At 34.7% G+C, this 18235-nt stretch overlaps 1 protein-coding gene across 2 annotated transcripts; it reads left to right on the forward strand.

Moving 5' to 3' along the window:
* Positions 1-5773: 5773 nt before the first annotated feature.
* Positions 5774-17197, forward strand: LOC130613372 (uncharacterized). 2 transcript variants are annotated; one of them, XM_057434725.1, is made up of 13 exons: positions 5774-6481; positions 6913-6991; positions 7533-7589; positions 7749-7860; positions 8247-8288; positions 8424-8497; positions 8762-8871; positions 10814-10910; positions 11023-11093; positions 11445-12502; positions 12705-13333; positions 14302-14415; positions 14581-17197. In XM_057434725.1, the coding sequence occupies exons 1-13, from the start codon at positions 6360-6362 to the stop codon at positions 14764-14766; spliced, it is 2751 nt and encodes a 916-aa protein (XP_057290708.1). In that variant the 5' UTR covers positions 5774-6359; the 3' UTR covers positions 14767-17197. The 2 variants fall into 2 exon arrangements, with proteins under 2 accessions (XP_057290708.1, XP_057290709.1); XM_057434726.1 differs by lacking the exons at positions 7533-7589; positions 7749-7860 and having other exon boundaries at positions 6423-6481; positions 14581-17195.
* Positions 17198-18235: the final 1038 nt, after the last annotated feature.

Here is an 18235-nt window from a genome sequence, read left to right on the forward strand (position 1 = left end):
ATCTGTCAATGAAGTGCAAACTACGTCAGGAGATGTTGAACAAGAAGAAAGTATTGTAGAAGTAATGATTAAAGCTAGAGAGAAAGACGAGCAATCATCTAATTGGTCAAAGTGGTTGGCTGGCATTCAGTGTAAGTGAGTTATAATGAACTTCGATGCACATTGGGCAGTACAACATTTTTACACTGGTTTATGCACCATTTCAACCTCTTGTCTCGGAATGCATATTTTTCGTCCAATGGTTTTGAGGACTTTTAGTACTGAAATATGTTAGCTCTAAGCCACTCACAATAATTCCCCTTCCATTTCAACAGCTTTGTTTTAATTTTAAAGCATTAACCCTATTCGGTCCTTGGGGGGGCGGATTCTACCCCCCCCCCCTGACAGGCTTTTTAATAACTCCTTATTGCTTTGTTATATGACTATAATACTTACTGAGTTTCAATATTTATCTATTAGACACCTGCATGAGAAATATTTAGGTCCCATACCTATCATCATCATCATCATCATCATTCTCGGCTTAACGTCCGTTTTCCATGCTAGCATGGGTTGGACGGGGTATATTAATGACCCTCTTCCAATCTGATCTAGACTGTGTTAGATCTAAGCTCAACTTCCTCTCTATCAAGTCTGTCCTTATAACCTCCTGCCAAGTCTTTTTCGGTCTGCCTCTGGGCTTTGCCCCAGGAACTATCAAGTCTCTACACTTTCTTACCCAATTATCCTCCTCCATTCTTTCCAAGTGCCCCAGCCAATTCAATCTTCTTATCTGGATAACATCTTTAATTCTACAGAGACTTAGCCTGCTTCTTAGCTCATCTGAACTCTTTCTGTCTCTCAGACTGGCATTACACATCCACCTAACCATTCTCATATCATTCCTTTCTAAACGGTCAAGATCTTCCTGCTTCACTGCCCATGTCTCACTACCGTACAACATAACACTTCTTACACAGGCCTCATACAACCTACCTTTTACCTCAATTGACAGGACTCTGCTAGTCAATAAAGGAAGTAACTCTCTAAACTTTTTCCAGGCAGAACCTATCCTGCAAGTAACACTTCTTCCAACACCCCCTTCACTGCCCAACATATCACCTAAGTAACAGAAGTTCTTAACTATCTCTAATGAGCCACTGTTGTACATCATTAAAGCTGGAAATACTTCATTCTCTATAATATCACCTTTGCAACGCTTGCATACAAACTGTATGCCAGCTCTTAACCTTCCACTAATACTACTGCACTTCTTATGTACCCAATGCTTGCAAGTCTGACAAAAAATTGAGTTACTACCAACCCCTTTCCTGCAAACTCCACAAGGCCACTTTCCAACTACAAGGTCACACTTGGCTGCAATGCTACTTATCATGACTTTAGACTTTGCTGTGTTTACCTTCAGCCCTTTCTCTTCTAGTCCTTTCTTCCACTTTTCAAACTTTTCAACTAATTCTTCCATCGACTCTGCTATGAGAACCAAATCATCTGCATACAATAACTCCCATGGGCAACCTGTTCTGAACTCCATCGACAGCGCTTCTAAGACTAGAATAAACAACAAAGGACTAAGTACAGAACCCTGATATACACCAACATTTACACTAAATTCATCACTAAGTGAATCGTTAATCCTGACACGACTTCTAGCATTGCTGTACATAGACTGAACCATCGTAACTAGCCACTCATCCACACCTAATTTTCTCATAGCCCACCAAATAACTTTACGTGGCACTCTATCAAAAGCTTTCTCTAAATCTACAAAGGCAAAATAGAGATTCTTTCTCTTTCCTAAATACTTTTCCTGAAGCTGTCTGAGTAAAAATATTGCATCTGTAGTGCCACGCCCTGGAACAAAACCAAATTGCATCTTATCTATATCAATTCTTTCTCTAAGTAACTTATCAATCACTCTTTCAATAACTTTCATTACTTGATCAACCAACTTCAAACCTCTATAGTTACCCCTTTCTAATGCATCACCCTTGCCCTTAAAACAATTCACTATTACACTCGACTGCCACTCACTCGGAATAGCACCATCCTTTATAATCTGGTTAGCAAGACTTGTAATAAGCTCAACTCCAATATATCCAGATGCTTTTACAATCTCTGCAACAATACCTGATACTCCTGCAGCCTTGCCAATCTTCATTTTCCTAATAGCCTCCACTACCCATTCTGTCTTGATCTGCATGGCTGGCCCTTCTACGACATCATCATCAGACAAATTATCCTCGTCCCAATCAAACTCAGTGTTAAGCAACCTCTGATAATGATTCTTCCAAGCTACCCTTTTCTCCTCCTCTGTGCTAGCCAAAACACCTTCATCATTACGTATACACTTCTCACCTACAATATCTTGATTAGTCTTCTTCATTTGCTTTGCTATCTTGAATACCTCATTGCGCTGGTCTTCCCTTCTTAACACATCTGCAAATCTGTTTCTCTCTGCTTCTGATTTTGCCTTATACACTGCTGTACGAGCCCGACGCTTAGCTTCTAAGTAAATATTTTTACTACCACCTGACTTCCACTCTTTCCAAAGTTTCCTCTTTTCCTTTATACACTGGTCAACCTCATTATTCCACCACCAGGTCTGTCTATGTCTAGCTGGTCCTTTCGTCCACCCACAGGTATCATCAGAAGCTTCTAGAAGACAATTCTTCAAAGTAGTCCAAGTACTTTCAACATTGTCACTATCACATTGACTATTGTAGGCTAACTGCTGAACTTTTGCACTAAATTGTCTTGCTACAATCTCTTCCTTCAGCTTCCAGACTTTTCGACGGGGCCTGTACTTTCTCTTGGCTTCTCTGACACTCTTCAAGATAATATCACAAACCAGCAACCTATGCTGGGAAACACACTCTTCCCCCGATATAACTTTCACGTCCTTCACCACTTTCTTGTCTGACTTTCTAACCAAAAAGTAATCTATCTGTGTCTTACAACCACCTGACTCATATGTTATCAGCCTACTCTGTCTCTTACTGAATGATGTGTTGCAAACCACCATGTCCGTTGCCATTCCAAACTCAAGCAATCTCTCCCCTTCCTTATTTCTGCTCCCAAATCCATAGCCTCCATGCACACCTCTATAACCTTCAGATGACTTCCCAACATGACCATTAAAGTCGCCGCCCACCATGACAAGTTCAGTGTCTCCAAACTTTGATGTGACTGCTATTAACTCATCATAAAACTTATCTTTATCTTCCTCACTGAGTCCACACTGTGGAGCATAAACTGACAGAAAAGTGACAATCCTATTACCTATCAAAAACTTTATCACTATAATACGACTATTAACACGCATAACATCTATTACTTTTTCTACCCACTTCTCTGCAACGAATATGCCAACTCCTCCATATCCATCACTATTACCAATCCAAAAAAGCTTATACCTTGCCCTCCTACCTTCCACAAATCTCACTGAAGCTCCTCTCCACCTAACTTCCTGAACACAACACATATCAACAGATCTACGTTCTAACATTTCAACTACTTCACCTGCTCTACCTCTCAGAGTACCAACATTTACACTAGCCATCCTCAACCTAGTGTTATCTACCTGTTAGTGTTATCAGAGGCTTTGATATTGGCTATTACTCGAAACTACCCCTAAAAATCTCTATGACATCCTTTTAATGAGGAAAATATAATAACTCCTGTTGGGATGATCCTTAGAACTTGAAACTTGCAACACAACTTTGTTTCATCAAGAAGAATCATTTTGCATTATTTGGACATGTGACTAATCCGATTTTGCCTGGGTTTACCCAAAAATTGGGAAAAACGGATTTTCCGGCAATTTTTGGCAGTTTTTTATGCGATCCATGTAAACGCCAGAAGATATATTAAATAACTTTTATTTAGCTTTCAGAAACTTCAAACAGAATGTAAAAATTCGATCTAGAACAAAAATAATTAAATTTTAAGCAGACAGTAGCATTTTTAACAAATTTTAAGTTTCTGATGACTTCACCAAAAATGTGCTGACGCAAGCAAAAATTTTGTTCCTTTTATGACGCACTATAAGTGTGGCAAGTTTGATTCAATTTGAACAACCCTATGAAAAGTTATTAAGGGGGGGGGGGGGGCGAAATCGCCCCCTCCCCCCCACCCCCCACACGAGGTTTTGAGATTTTTAACTAATGCTCTGAGCTACTTTTTTATGAAGTATAATGGACATTATACACAGCAGGCTGGGCTACTCTGTTTCCAATATTATCAAGATCAGAATGAAATGATTTCAAGGAAATGAAATTTAAAGTGACAAATTGTAGGAGATGAAGGAAAAGGTTTCAAAAGGGGAATTTTAAGGAAACATTTTAAAATTATGGATAATTAGCAAAAGTGCCTGTTCTGTATTTAAGTTATATTTTAAGCATCAAGTTGTTAGTGTCTTTAAATATGTTAAGTTGCATATGCCGTTTATGTTATGTTGGTAGAAAAAAGTTGAGTTTGTTGTCCCATTATCAAATTCTCAAAGAGTTGTGGTTTAATAAAAACAACCTTGCAACAAAAAGGTCATAAAAGGTTTCCAAATAGCAATAACCAGTTCACAATGTGAAATGATGTCTTTTTATGTGGCTTTTAATGTTTGAAACGCAAGCATAGTTCTTTTCGTGATAGGGTGAATATCATCACTTCAATTACTGGTATTTGCTAAACTAGGTTTATTGTATACTTCTGTGGTTATGCAAACTTAGTTGTTTAATATCATTTCATTTGTATTTTTAAAAATATTCAATTTAGTGGCACTAAATTCAAACTTTGATGCAAGTCTGAACAAAAGTCCATTTGAGGCCGTCTTTAAAGAAAAAATGAATGTATGCAATATAGAAATACCATCAGAAATGGTGGAACATAATGAAATTAGTGAAAATGTGGAAATCAATGAAGTGCTGGACAGTGATCACAACAGGGATTTAGAATCTGGAGTTAAAGCTGAAGCACCCACTGAGTCATCTATTGATTGTGATATACCGAATGATGATAACTCTGTACCAATAGATTCAAATACACCTGTGGAAAAGATTACATCAGACGTAAAAACAAAGAAAGAGGAATCACAGATGAACTTATCGAGATCTTCAACAGTGAAAAATTCACTTGTTTTAGTACCACGAAAAACTATCACTTCTAATTCGGAAATTACAAAGTTGACAAAATCAAACATGAAAAAAACGCCGAAAAGAAAATCTGAATTAAATTTAAGTAAAGTTGAAGATTTTATAGTAGGTCAAACAGTTTCTGTATTTGTTCCAAAACAGGATCGGTTATCATCTGACTTAAAACACATAACTTGTATCATTACTGAAAAGTCAGGTGGTGTTAAAATGCCTACCTATCAGCTGCTCAGTGCTTACGGAACATTAAAACAAAGATATACATCACCAAAATTAATAGATTTTCCTTACCCAATAAAGTGTGGTAATCCCAAGGTCTTTGTTACATTGAAAGAGGTTGTTGAGAAAACTTTAAAAGGAAGTTGACTGTATAACTATGGATGTAAATAAAAATTGAATGTGTTTATATGTTTACTAGGCAATTAGCTTTTTTTATTTTAAGAATAGCTCTAGGTTTAATTTTAATGTTTTAAAAGAGATAAGATGTATATAATACTGATTGTTTGATGTAACTTCTTTTGCCTATAAGAAATTACTATGTCCGCACTGTATGTTTTTAACTAATTGATTTTCCAAGCCTAAATAAAGATTACATGTCTCTATTATTTTTTTAATAATGTTGTTGACAGCTTTTGTGATCTATCCCAAAATATATTCTGCTTCGGCTTTTTCCATGTGAAAAAATATATACAAATAATAAAAAGTTTTGAGCAACGTATCTTGCGTTCGTGTATTTGTTGTATAATGGTAAAGTATGCAACTTCTGATATGAAAAATACTTCACTCAATTTTTAAATTGTTTTGGAGAGGTGGTAATTTTGCAATGACTTTTTTCTAGATGAGGTAAAGGTTTAAAATCTTGTGTCTTTTTTTTTAATAAGAAATGTGAATTTTTTTGTGACTTTTTTTTAATATAAAACTCATAACATTTTTCTTGAGGAAAATTGAGAAAATCTAAATTAATATGCCGAAGGAGGTGCATCAAATTATTTTGTAGGACAATCCTTGAGAGACTTTTATTGTTAGGTCTATTTTCTGTAACAAATGGTATACAGAATGTGAGACGCACCTTTGTCTCATCCTTCTTCTACCAGAGAATGTTGTGTACATGCATCAGTTCAATCATTTTAGTAAGGTTTAGTACTATATGAACATTCGCAAAAATAAATACGGAAAAAATATGATCTGAAGACAAAGTAAAGCAAAGCGATCATCAAGATGAATCGATATGGCGAGGCTAGACTTTTCTTCTCCAATCTACCATCAATGACTGATCATGTTGGTTTTCGTGCTACACATTATTCTAATAATCATATTGGTATCCAGCCACCATGTTGTAGGTATGTAATTGGCCATTTTATGTTTTTACTACACTTGCTTCCATGTTGTAGGTATGTAGTTGATCATTGACCATGTTGTAGGTATGTAGTTGACCATTGACCATGTTGTAGGTATGTTATTGACCATTGACCATGTTGTAGGTATGTAGTTGACCATTTACCATGTAGGTATGTAATTGACCATTTACCATATTGTAGGCATGTAGTTAACCATTTTATGTCTCACTTGCCTTGTATTGAGTTTGAATAATATCTTCATGAAAGCATAGGTTCTTAAAGTTGTATTTAAAACACTCTAGCATTTTTGACCAAAATTTGTTTATAACTTTGTAGTACTGATACTTAAACTTTAAAAAACAGTTCTCAATCAATTGATCACAATATTTGATGTATTGAGCTGACCTTACTTATAACTTATATATTTTTTACAGAGAGTTGATATTCACCATTCCAGAAATATTAGTGTCACCAGCATATGACAACAAATCCCACTTATTAATTATTGCCCAGGTGATTATTTATTTGTTATGGCTTTGAACATGTTAGTTTTGTAAACTATCCTAAGGATATGTGTGTGTCTGCCGTACCTTAGACAAACATTGGAAAGCTAATAATATGAATATTGCTATCTCTTTCTTATGTTTGCAGTCTTTTCTGGAGAATTGGATATATGCCAATACTCCATTTTTTGATTTTTTAGAGGAATTTGAGGGTTTTTTTCATGTGTCAGTGTGCTTAAACTTTTAAGAATAAGTAGCATCCACGAATCCCACAGCTGGAGTATTATTAGCTATATTTACAACAAGTTACATTTCGTAATGTATCATGACACAGTGAAGCTGCCTCACATGAGTTAAGTTATATTTTTTGCTAGTGTTGAATTCACATCCATTGAACTGTTTAGTTCAATGGATGCGCAACAAAATATAGGTAAAACTCCTATAAGTTTTAGCCGTGGAGAGTGCACAACAATCAAACAAGCTGTGGCGATCTTTTATTTAAATAATAGCAGTGAGTTTCGTTATGAAAACGGAGTCGGCTACTGTTTTAGAAAGAATTTGCCACTTCAAACGAATTTGTTGCAAAGCTAAACAAACTGAGAATAAAAGTAAGTCTTGAAATTACAGTTTCTTCTTATCTAGATAGTAAAATATGAAAGTTAAAATAAACTTTCACTTTTCTTGGTTTTTAGATAAAACATTATGGACGTATTTCTTATTTATTTTCGTAGCTTAATTTGTTTGTTGTATATAAATAATATGTTTAGTTAGCAAGCAAGTTGGAAGTGGATCCAGAGTTGTTTGAGTATTGCTTTACATACACACTGTATCAAAAGGTCGCACCATTTTGGAACAAAACAGCATCCTTCTTAGTGAAAGGTAGCTAGTAGTTGGTAGAAAGGTAGCTAGTAGTGGGTAGAAAGGTAGCTAGTAGTGGGTAGAAGCTTGTCACCCTGTTTTTATTAACTATTATTATTAATTTTTCTATTTAATGTCTTAAAAGCGTTTCTTGTTGCACTGTGAGCAGTGTTATATGTGTACCTCTAGTGAGGAATATGTCTAGTGGAGGGTAACATAACTATGGTACATTCTGGTCTCCCATTCTAGTGGCTTAATCAAAAGTCGTCTACAAAAATAAGTGGGAAACTGAAAATGCTCCCTCACTTTCTTACTTTCCCTCTCCGTGATTCAAAATTATATATATAATTTGTTATTTATTTTTGTGCTGTTTGAGTAGTAACGGTTTAAAATTTCTCCTGTTTTAGGTCGAAACTTTCTGCAAGACTGTGAAAAAATTCCAGCCCTGGGTAATTTTTTTTGTTAAGCTAGAATTGTCTTTAGCATCTCGTTGGTGACATCACAGAATTTATTTTTAAAGTTCCATTGCTGGCTTATAAGTTAATTTTTGTGAACAAATGCTTCAATTTTTTTCTCCTTTTTAGGACTGGAAGTTTCAGTAACTAACAAAATCTGCTTAGCTCTGGAACCGTTTATGGTGAAAATGCCTCCTGTTCAGGTGGAACCAATGTAGCTGTCTTTCATATTTTTTAATAAGAAGGTCGTTGAAGTTCTGTCAAGATTTCGTTTGTATATTAGTGATGTTATGTTATGAAGGGAATTCAGATGGTTGTTTTTTGAGAATTAAGCCTTAAATACACGTGCTTTAAAACTCTCTATCGTTCAAGATGAATCGAGCTTAATGCGTTGTGTTTAAAATGTCTCCTCAGGATTGTCAACAGTGTTGAAGTGTAACTGCCTTATTAATTTATTTTTTTTGCAGTTGGAAGATTTTCTTGTTGATTTTGGACCGTTGTGGAATTTCAAACGAAATCCAAAATATGCTATTCAAGGTTATTCCATTCAAGACTGTTTTTGTTACGTTCTGCCTAGGTACCCTTAATTATTCTACAGTTTTTTGTATACTGTCATATGGTCTGTCAAACCTAAAATGCTCAGAGAATAAATTTTGACTTCAGGGAAACGAAAGCTAGGAGAACTCAGAGTGCGATTGAATGTTTAAAATATTAGATTTGTGACTTTAAATAATTTCCATGCGGTAATAGGTCTTAAATTTAAAATCAAAAAACTTTTAGATCTAATTTTAATCTGAAGTAATACACCTTTTCTGATACCATGAGTCATACTTTTTTTAAACTCGTAAAATATGAATACCATATTTGAATTCAGCATAGTTTGTTTAATTTATGTGTAAACGTTTAACTTGATACGCCAACAGAAAGTGCTATTTTGAGGAGATATATATCACAGTTAAAGTCTTCTTAATGCTCAAGTTACTATATCCCGCCTCGTTTTCAAAAAGAGGATGGACATGCCACAAATCTTTAAATTAGAATTGCAGGTTGTTTACTTGCTGCATTGTTTCGAAATTTTCTTTGTTTATGACATTTTTGATAAGGAATTCAAATCTGTTGTCCGTTTTTCATAAAACTCAACAGAAAAAGTTGCGGCACATCAAAAGAATAAGTCTCGGGAAAGGTGTATTGACTTAAATTGTACGCAATAAGTTTAGTGTGTGTGACAAACTAACTTCATTTGTACGCAATAAGTTTAGTGTGTGTGACAAACTTACTTAAATTGTACGCAATAAGTTTAGTGTGTGTGACAAACTAACTTCATTTGTACGCAATAAGTTTAGTGTGTGTGACAAACTGACTTAAATTGTACGCAATAAGTTTAGTGTGTGTGACAAACTAACTTCATTTGTACGCAATAAGTTTAGTGTGTGTGACAAACTGACTTAAATTGTACGCAATAAGTTTAGTGTGTGTGACAAACTGACTTAAATTGTACGCAATAAGTTTAGTGTGTGTGAAAAACCGACTTCATTTGTACGCAATAAGTTTAGTGTGTGTGACAAACTGACTTAAATTGTACGCAATAAGTTTAGTGTGTGTGGCAAACTAACTTCATTTGTACGCAATAAGTTTAGTGTGTGTGACAAACTGACTTAAATGCCGTTTTTATATAAAAGCATAATAAATGTATATCCCTACGATATCCCTTTAAACAAGTTCTTTTGAACCCAATGAAAAACTGAGACAGTAATTACCATTAAGGAAATTTTTAAATATTGTATCAAAAAGTCAACATCAACCTGCCAAGAGAATTTGAAATTCAGACCTGTATTTTTCCACAAAAAAAAACTTTAGAAACACCAGCTTACAAGATTTTAAAATTTTACAGGAAAAAAGGACTAAAAAGAAAAAATATATAATATAGTATAAATTGAAAGCTTAGAAAAAAATTGTTTTTGAAGAGTAATCAACGATACTGTGAATGCTACTGTTGTCTATTTTTTTGTATGTAAAAATTACTATTAAAAAAAATCAGGGAGACACTGTTCTTTATTATAAACAACTTCTTTTTTCATTTCAACCTTGGTTGTTAAATTTTTCATTTTCACCTTAAAATTAAGAAGTCACTAAGCGTAATATTCAATTTTTTTGAAGATTACAGCTTTACACTTGTTATCGATGATGGCGTGATGTTGTTAATTTTTTTATTAGAAAAAAGGTTCATTCTTGCAGGTTGCTTATTATATTATCCTATTTTAAGCCTGCAGTTACTTTCAGCCTGATCTTTAGTTGCTTGGAGGTTGCTCGGTTACCCAAATCTGAGCCTCGTTTAGTCCTTCACAGTTCCCCAAAAATTTTTGTATATAGTTGACATTAGGAGAGTTGGTATTGTCAACGTTTTTAATGGAACAATAAAATTCAATTTTTAAAAATTATTTCCTCAATTTTTTTTTTTTTTAATTTTTTATTAATATAATACCAGCAAATATTTACAGAGCTTTTACATCTTGATTTAGTTTAAAACGAGGTCGCATTGATTCGATATCGCACACTATACCCCGTCACGCTCCTTTCAGAAATTATGAAGACATCAGACAACATTGGAAAGTGACCGTAAGTACGCTTTGGAGGTTGATCACGTGTATTTTTTTCTACAATTTATCTACAGTTCTGATGCTCTTTCTTAGACATTTTTCATCACAAAATGTTCGAATTTTCTTTTTAGTATGGCTATCGGTTACCGGTAGATGAGTGCCATTTATTTTTCAACATATGTTTTGGAACAACAGTATTTACGTATCTTTTCTGACACTATGATTGGCTTTCGCCTTGTTACGCAAAATAAACTGTTTAATATTACCATTTAAATCGTACGCCTATTTAGAGAAGTTCACGAAAACAGGTGTGGTAAAAAAAGTAGCTTTTTAAAAGTTTCAGGAATTCAAAGCTCGTAATTTATACCCGAAAATTTATACACAGAACGATTGTTATGACAATTTTAATGATTTCCCGGGAACGCGGGAAATAAATGTCTAGATTTACAGGTTGGGATTAGATTTAAGAGCTTTTTTATATGCGAAACGTGTCCAGCCAAATATCCGGACAAAGTTTTATTCATTTTCAATTCTCTTCCTTGACGCTGCTAAGTTATCCGGAATGGTGTATTCGTTGCACCCAACCATCTCGTTTTTTACGCTGTGATCATGATGACATCTGCAAATCGTTTCTTCAAGACCTAGCTGCCAGAATGCCGAATATGTGTCACTCTCCTTTAAAATTTACTAAAGAAAGTTTGTTTTGGAAAAATGATTTTCCAACGGCGAATAGAGGAAACCAGTTATGTTTAGGTAAGCAGCCGTCAGCTGAACTCCAAAAATACGTTCAACCATTTCAGCATGTTCGAAATCACGTGACAACGACTTCACGGTGGAAACCCTTCCAGTATGTCGACATGGAAAGGGATGGCAAAAAGTCTTTACAAATTAGTGGAATATTTGCTAACAAAACAACACAAAACTTGAGATATCCTTCGAATGCGATACAAGGTTGTTCCAAGAAACAGGCTGTTGGTAGTGCCATTCTGCCGAATAAAAATTATAATCAAGCGCGTAGTGATGGTCAAAACAATGCTAAGCCAAATTTAGAACGCACACAGAAGTCATCAAGTATGTTAACTAAACAGACGAGTCGAAATATTGTGGAGATTCCTGACTCTCCTGCATTGGAGCAAATTGTACCCGATGATTTACTTGATATTGAGCAGACAGGCGAGGATGATAAGTCCCTTCATGAAGTCAGTATATGTAGAGGACCTGTGGAGAAGAATCTCGGAGATGGAATTGTTGTCGTAAGTGAAGCGCTTTGTACTAAAAATTTGGATGATGAAGAGAGCATGGAAGAAGTTTCTGAAATTGTTCCCCGGGCGCAACATTTATCAAATACTTTCCCGATCGCAAATTCCATGACACAGAAGAATGGAAACACTAACGATTTGATTGAGTTCGCTGTTCCACAGGTGCGTGATAAGAACCCGAACGTATCATGTCATTCCACTATTGTTATTGAAAGTTCTAAATTAAGAGAATCAGCTGTACAAGCACTAAACAAAGTTGGCTCAGAAGAACCAACTGTGAGAAGTAATATACCTGTGGAAGATCCAACAACTCTCGGTTGTGACACAAGTAACAGCATCCCTGTTACAAAAGGTATTTTACTACTATTTGTGTGCTTTCAACTTCTGGAACTTATCTTTTAAATTATGTTCATATAACTTCGTCATAAAAGAAACGCCTATAAATTTTTTGATAAAAAAATTTTTTTTTAATTCCTGTAAAGCATATATAAACAGTAGAAATGTCCTATTAAGTTCGATTGTAAATCATTTACAAAATAGACTTGTCTCACTAGGAATTGTTTCAAATAAAAAGATTGTTCCGACCTTCAAAAAAACAAAGAAGACCATGGGGATGTGTAATCCTCATGCTCAAAATTCTTCTCAACAAAGGGTAGTACCTTCTTTTGGAAAGAAAACTATGCCACCAGTCAACTTCTCAACGCCTCTTTGTCGGAATGACCAGAAGATATTTCCAAAGTTAAGCGACGAATACCAAGTAAGCAAGAAAAAGCCTTTTGTGTCAAAGAAAAATATTGATTCGTCTGTGAAGCGAAAATTGGGTGTTTATGCCGGTACAGATAACCTTCCTTCGAATACAAAATATCCTAAGCAATCAAACATTACGCCATCTCTAACGGTTCCCTCGTCCTGCAACGGGTTGGCATCTGCTTCGAGACGAGTAAATAAACTGAGTATAAAGAAACCTGAGTGTATTAACCCAAAGAGACAAAAATCATTTTGTGCAACGGCTAACCCACATGTGTCTACTCAAGCTTTCGATCTTGCCATGGAAATTCTATCGCAATCTTCGCAGTCGGAAATATCAAGTGCGATTTTTGATTGTAAATTAAACACAATATTGCAATCTCCCGTTATTGCACCAAGTTCATCACCAATACATAAACTTTCGTCAAGTCAACAGGTGAGTTCATCTTTAAAATGATGAAAGACGTAGTTTGCCAGCTCATTTTCTACTGCGGCTTCGGAGCAGTAAAAACTTTATAAATTATATTCCATTTGATATCTTCATTAAATCTTTCGTCTAAAACTTAATTTTAATTGTAGGCGAAAAGCACGTATGGTTCCTTAACAGAGGGTAAACAAAAGTCAGAAAGGTGTAAATTCGACAAATCTTCGGTCGCTTTCCTTCGACCAAATTTGAAAATCAACTCTTTATTAACAACAACTATATAACTAACAAAACAGCATCTTTCCCTCCACCCCCTGATTCCCCCTTGGATATGAAATCTAACATTCATCTTTTCCTCATCACATTCTGAATAATGATTTATAACACTTGTTTTGTAAACAAAATCAGTTTATATATACTATAGTATAAAAACTATAAAAATTTCTGTTACTGTCGTTCACATTACTGCGCAAAAGTTTTGCATTACATATTGAGTATTGCAAGATTGAAACAGTGACACCTTCAAATACACTAACAGTGACAAGCAGCTGTTATGTAATCCCTTTATACATAGTTTTCGAGTCGAATAGATAGTTTTTTCGAGTCGAATACATAGTTTTTTTGAGTCGAATACATAGTTCTTTCGAGTCGAATACATAGTTTTTTCGAGTCGAATACATAGTTCTTTCGAGTCGAATACATAGTTCTTTCGAGTCGAATACATAGTTTTTTTGAGTCGAATACATAGTTCTTTCGAGTCGAATACATAGTTCTTTCGAGTCGAATACATAGTTCTTTCGAGTCGAATACATAGTTCTTTCGAGTCGAATACATAGTTTTTTCGAGTCGAATACATAGTTTTCGAGTCGAATACATAGTTTTTTCGAGTCGAATACATAGTTCTTTCGAGTCAAATACATAGTTCTTTCGAGTCGAATACATGTTTATGTTCTCTCATTTTCATTACTTCCGATCTATAGTGTTCTTACCAAGAATCACAACAAACTCCTGATTCAACCGTGGTTAAGAAGCAGCGTAGCAAGCAGCAGATTCAAGAAAATATTGACGTCGAAAAAATGGCGAGAAATAAGCAAGTAAGTTCTTTCTAAAATTAAATCAACAAAGATTTTATCATAAAAGAACAACGTTCAGAACACAATAAAGCAACAGTGAAATCCTGTGACGTATTTTTACAAACTTGAAACTTTGAATTAGTTTGTCATGTTTTAATGTCGTCTTCACTGTCTTATTATTTTCAGCTAAAGAAAGTAAATGCTGCAACGTTACGCAGTTGGTTGAGAAGTAAAGGTGTGTCGTGCAAAGCAGCTGAGAAGAAGGAAGAGATGGTGAAAAGGACGGAGATGTTTTTGAATATTTTTCAAGAAGAGCTTGTGCATGAAGTAAAAGACTTCCTTCAAAACAACAAAATCGAATCCACTTGTTAACTAACGTTAGTTAAGAAAGTGACTCTGTTACGTTTGCTTCTGTTGTTTAAGAAACGACTTTTAACAATCAGAGAAAACAATTACCTAGTCAGTGTGTAATATAATATGTTTGTTTGTTTGTTTGTTTGTTTGTTTTGTTAACAGTTTACAAGTTTTTGTGTACAAGGATAGGGACAGTTAACTTGAAGAATAACAAACATTAATCTTAATCCTAAAATATTTCGGCAAAAAACATTGGCAAAAAAATTGTCGGTCAGAATCTGGACTGCTGGTTTACCAAATTTATGATACACTAGCAGTGATCTAAATTGGTAGGAAAAGTGAAAAGCCTGAGATCCATGCGTTTTACATACGTTGTATTATTATTGAAATTGAATGTCAATTAAATTGAATTTTTTAATAAATAAAGGTGATTGAATTGTCATGTTGAAATATATTTTGTGTATTTCTTACAGTTTGATGTACCTCCGTCCTGCATCTTTTTTATCGAAGTTACCTAACGACACTTGTCAACATTCTTACAACCAAAATACAGAAGTTATAAACCTGCATATTCTACGAAACAGTTAAAGTGCAGAAATAGCAAATTGCTAGGGAGGGTCAAGCCAAAGTACAAATCGTGATTAACTTGTTTTAGGACGCCTGATGTTAAAAAAATAGTGTTTGCCGTTCTGAGATTATTTGTGAGTGTGTATTTTAGGGATAATAACAAAATTCCACTTTATGTACTCTTCCCAATACATACCGGCAAAATGAGATGAAAATATGGTATATATCCAATTTACTTGCTGCCTTGCAGAGATATGGTCCGTAGGGGCCGGGAAATGCCCTAATTTGGCATATTTATGCTAATGTCATCACTTCTTTGTTGAATTTCATAAAAAATCATGCAACTGTTTTAAATGGTTTTCTGTTTTACTATTTGCTGATCAAGGAGATATTTCCTGTTAAAAATATCATTTTTGCAGTGAACTTTTCATAAATTAGGGCTGAATTTTTGTAATCCCATCTTTAAATCCCAACCTATATATTCTTTCAGTTCTAGGCGAGTGCTACAAACTTGGTACCCAACTAAATTTTTTATGTACGACTATAGAAAAGTCGGCCTTTTCCTAACTGCGTATGATACCACGTGATCGTGAAAATCGAGAGAAGTGAGCCACAGATCTAACATGTCAAAATTTATTTTGCATTTAATTAAGCGAAGGAACTGGAAACGGGTTTGTCACTGACGTGTCAGACGAAAGATGACAGTTACGAGCATCGGCTGTCAAGTTCTTTTTTTGCTAATATCTCCAGATTATCAAGAAAAAAGTTAAGTCAACAAACATCTTTCTTTTTATATACCTGATTTCACTCTGATTTTCTGAAAAAGGTCCAGAAAAAGTACATTCATCCTTAAATTATAAATAGGATATTTATATTCTGTGGAGAAAAACAACTCCAAGTTTTAAATGCACTAAATAACCACAAGCCGTTGTGTAAAGGGTGAAATTGGATCTCCTGGCTACATGAAATGTTAGAGCAGTTTCAAGTTTTTGTAATGACGTGTATGTTAAAGAAATTTATTTCACAAACAAACAAACACGGATTAACTCTGTTTACTTTCCAATAAAATATTTTAATAGAAGTAGCTCCCGAAGTTTTTATTTACTTGGGAGAGACGATTTACAAGCTAACTGTTTATAAAACAAAAATTTAGTACGTTATCTTACTTCCTACGCGATAGGAAGTCGGGCTGCTTAAAAAACACCGCCACATCATAACATGTGAGTGTGTACAACTTCATCACACATGAAAGGTTCTTATGTCTGACGTTAGCCTCAAACTTAGACCTGCTCTTCACATCATAAGTCCTGGAGACGAGCTTGTTTTAGCGTGTAACTATATTCAAGGCAAAACTCAGTTAAAAAGTATCCTATAAAAGAAGCATTCACATTTTTTTTTCTTGTTTTTAAAAGAAGAAGCAAATTTGCAAAGAGATCAAAGCAAATTTTAGTCCAACATATTGAGATAAGAAGGTCTTATTAAAGTTGTTATTATCAGGACATTTTTGTTAACACAGACCATGACAGAGTTTATTTAATTCATTGTTTATATTTTCCTAAGTTTGCTAACGCCAATCAAAACATTGTTAGCGATATTTTGTTCAGAGGGAAGGCGAAAATACTTTAAAGGTGGAAGCTTTCGCGATAAGTTTAATTCCGCGTAAAATTTGACTCTATAATAATATTTATAATTCGCGAACTTTATGCTTGAAACAAAAAATAGACCCGAGAAGATCTCGCTGTGAAACATGCTATCGTTTGATACGCAGGCAGAAACTTTCGCGATTTTGGTCATTTTCGCGAAATTTTGTGCCTTTGGACTTATAAATCAGCAAATAGCACAAGTTTTTCACGGGAAAATCTTAAAGTTATTTATTTATTTCTTCTTTAATTATCAACTAAAATAACATTTGCTGTCTTCATCCTTTTTTGGTGCTACGAGCATTACTCGGATATCCCAATTCCTTAAAACAGTAGTGGATGCAGACTTTTAATTACTAATAATAAGAGAAAAGACGAAGATGAAAAAAAATGTTGCTATTTGCGAACCCTTTTTTCTTGCCACTTTAGTGATTCTTGATTTTCGCATTTTTTTACGCGAAATTTGTCAAAAATTATAATTCGTAAGTTTTTGTCGAAAAATTTCGCAATCATTTGACCTCGCGAAAGTTTAAATCGCACATTGACATGAAAAACGGTTTGTCTTATTTGCAGGGTGGAGGACGTGCAGGTTCGCATATTTATATTTTTGGGTGATTGAGTTTCTAGATAAAGTGAAGTTGTGAATAGCTCGGCAGCACAAATCTACGAGCCATCAATCCATTCCATGTTATTGATCCCTACGATTCAAAATTGAGAAAGAGAATCAGTTAGAAGCGATATTTGCACTCTTTTTCGACAAAAAGCGATGGGATACTCACGAGAAGCAGTTGATGACAGAAACGCATTTGATGTTGTGCCGCGTTTTGAGGAACATAATAATAAGGAAGCTGGACGTGTTTTGTCATAAAAACGACTCATTTTGTAATAAAGCTACTTTTTGGCGAGTGTCCTTGTGAAAAACAAATATTTGCGAAATTACTACAAATGTAGTTGTTAAAAATAAAGACCATTCTCTATGATATAAGCAAGTTTAATTAAACCCGAATCGAAACGAATAGTCGTAAAAAATTACAGTAAAAAATACGAGATTCAGGAAAATAATTGTTCGCAAAAAACCTTAAAATGGTTTATTCGCGAAATATCTAGACATGACTGATTCGCGAAAATTAATCTTTGTTTTCCCAGAGCTTTCCGGTTTTCCTTTGAAGAAATCTGGAAACAAAAATGAAACGTCGAAAATACTACGCCAACTGGTTTATATATGGATACGCCCACCCTCCTAAACCACGTCCATGTTTGCCTCCCCCATCACTCCTAAG

The sequence above is a fragment of the Hydractinia symbiolongicarpus genome, chromosome 11, assembly GCF_029227915.1.
Source record: "Hydractinia symbiolongicarpus strain clone_291-10 chromosome 11, HSymV2.1, whole genome shotgun sequence".
Classification (NCBI taxonomy): domain Eukaryota; kingdom Metazoa; phylum Cnidaria; class Hydrozoa; order Anthoathecata; family Hydractiniidae; genus Hydractinia; species Hydractinia symbiolongicarpus.

Coding starts and splice junctions, on each gene's coding strand:
- LOC130613372 (XM_057434725.1), top strand. CDS start 6,360: ATGAATCGATATGGCGAGGCTAGACTTTTCTTCTCCAATCTACCATCA. Junction 6,992..7,532: donor ACTTATTAATTATTGCCCAG/GTGATTATTTAT, acceptor CTACTGTTTTAG/AAAGAATTTGCCACTTCAAA. Junction 14,416..14,580: donor AAATGGCGAGAAATAAGCAA/GTAAGTTCTTTC, acceptor TATTATTTTCAG/CTAAAGAAAGTAAATGCTGC.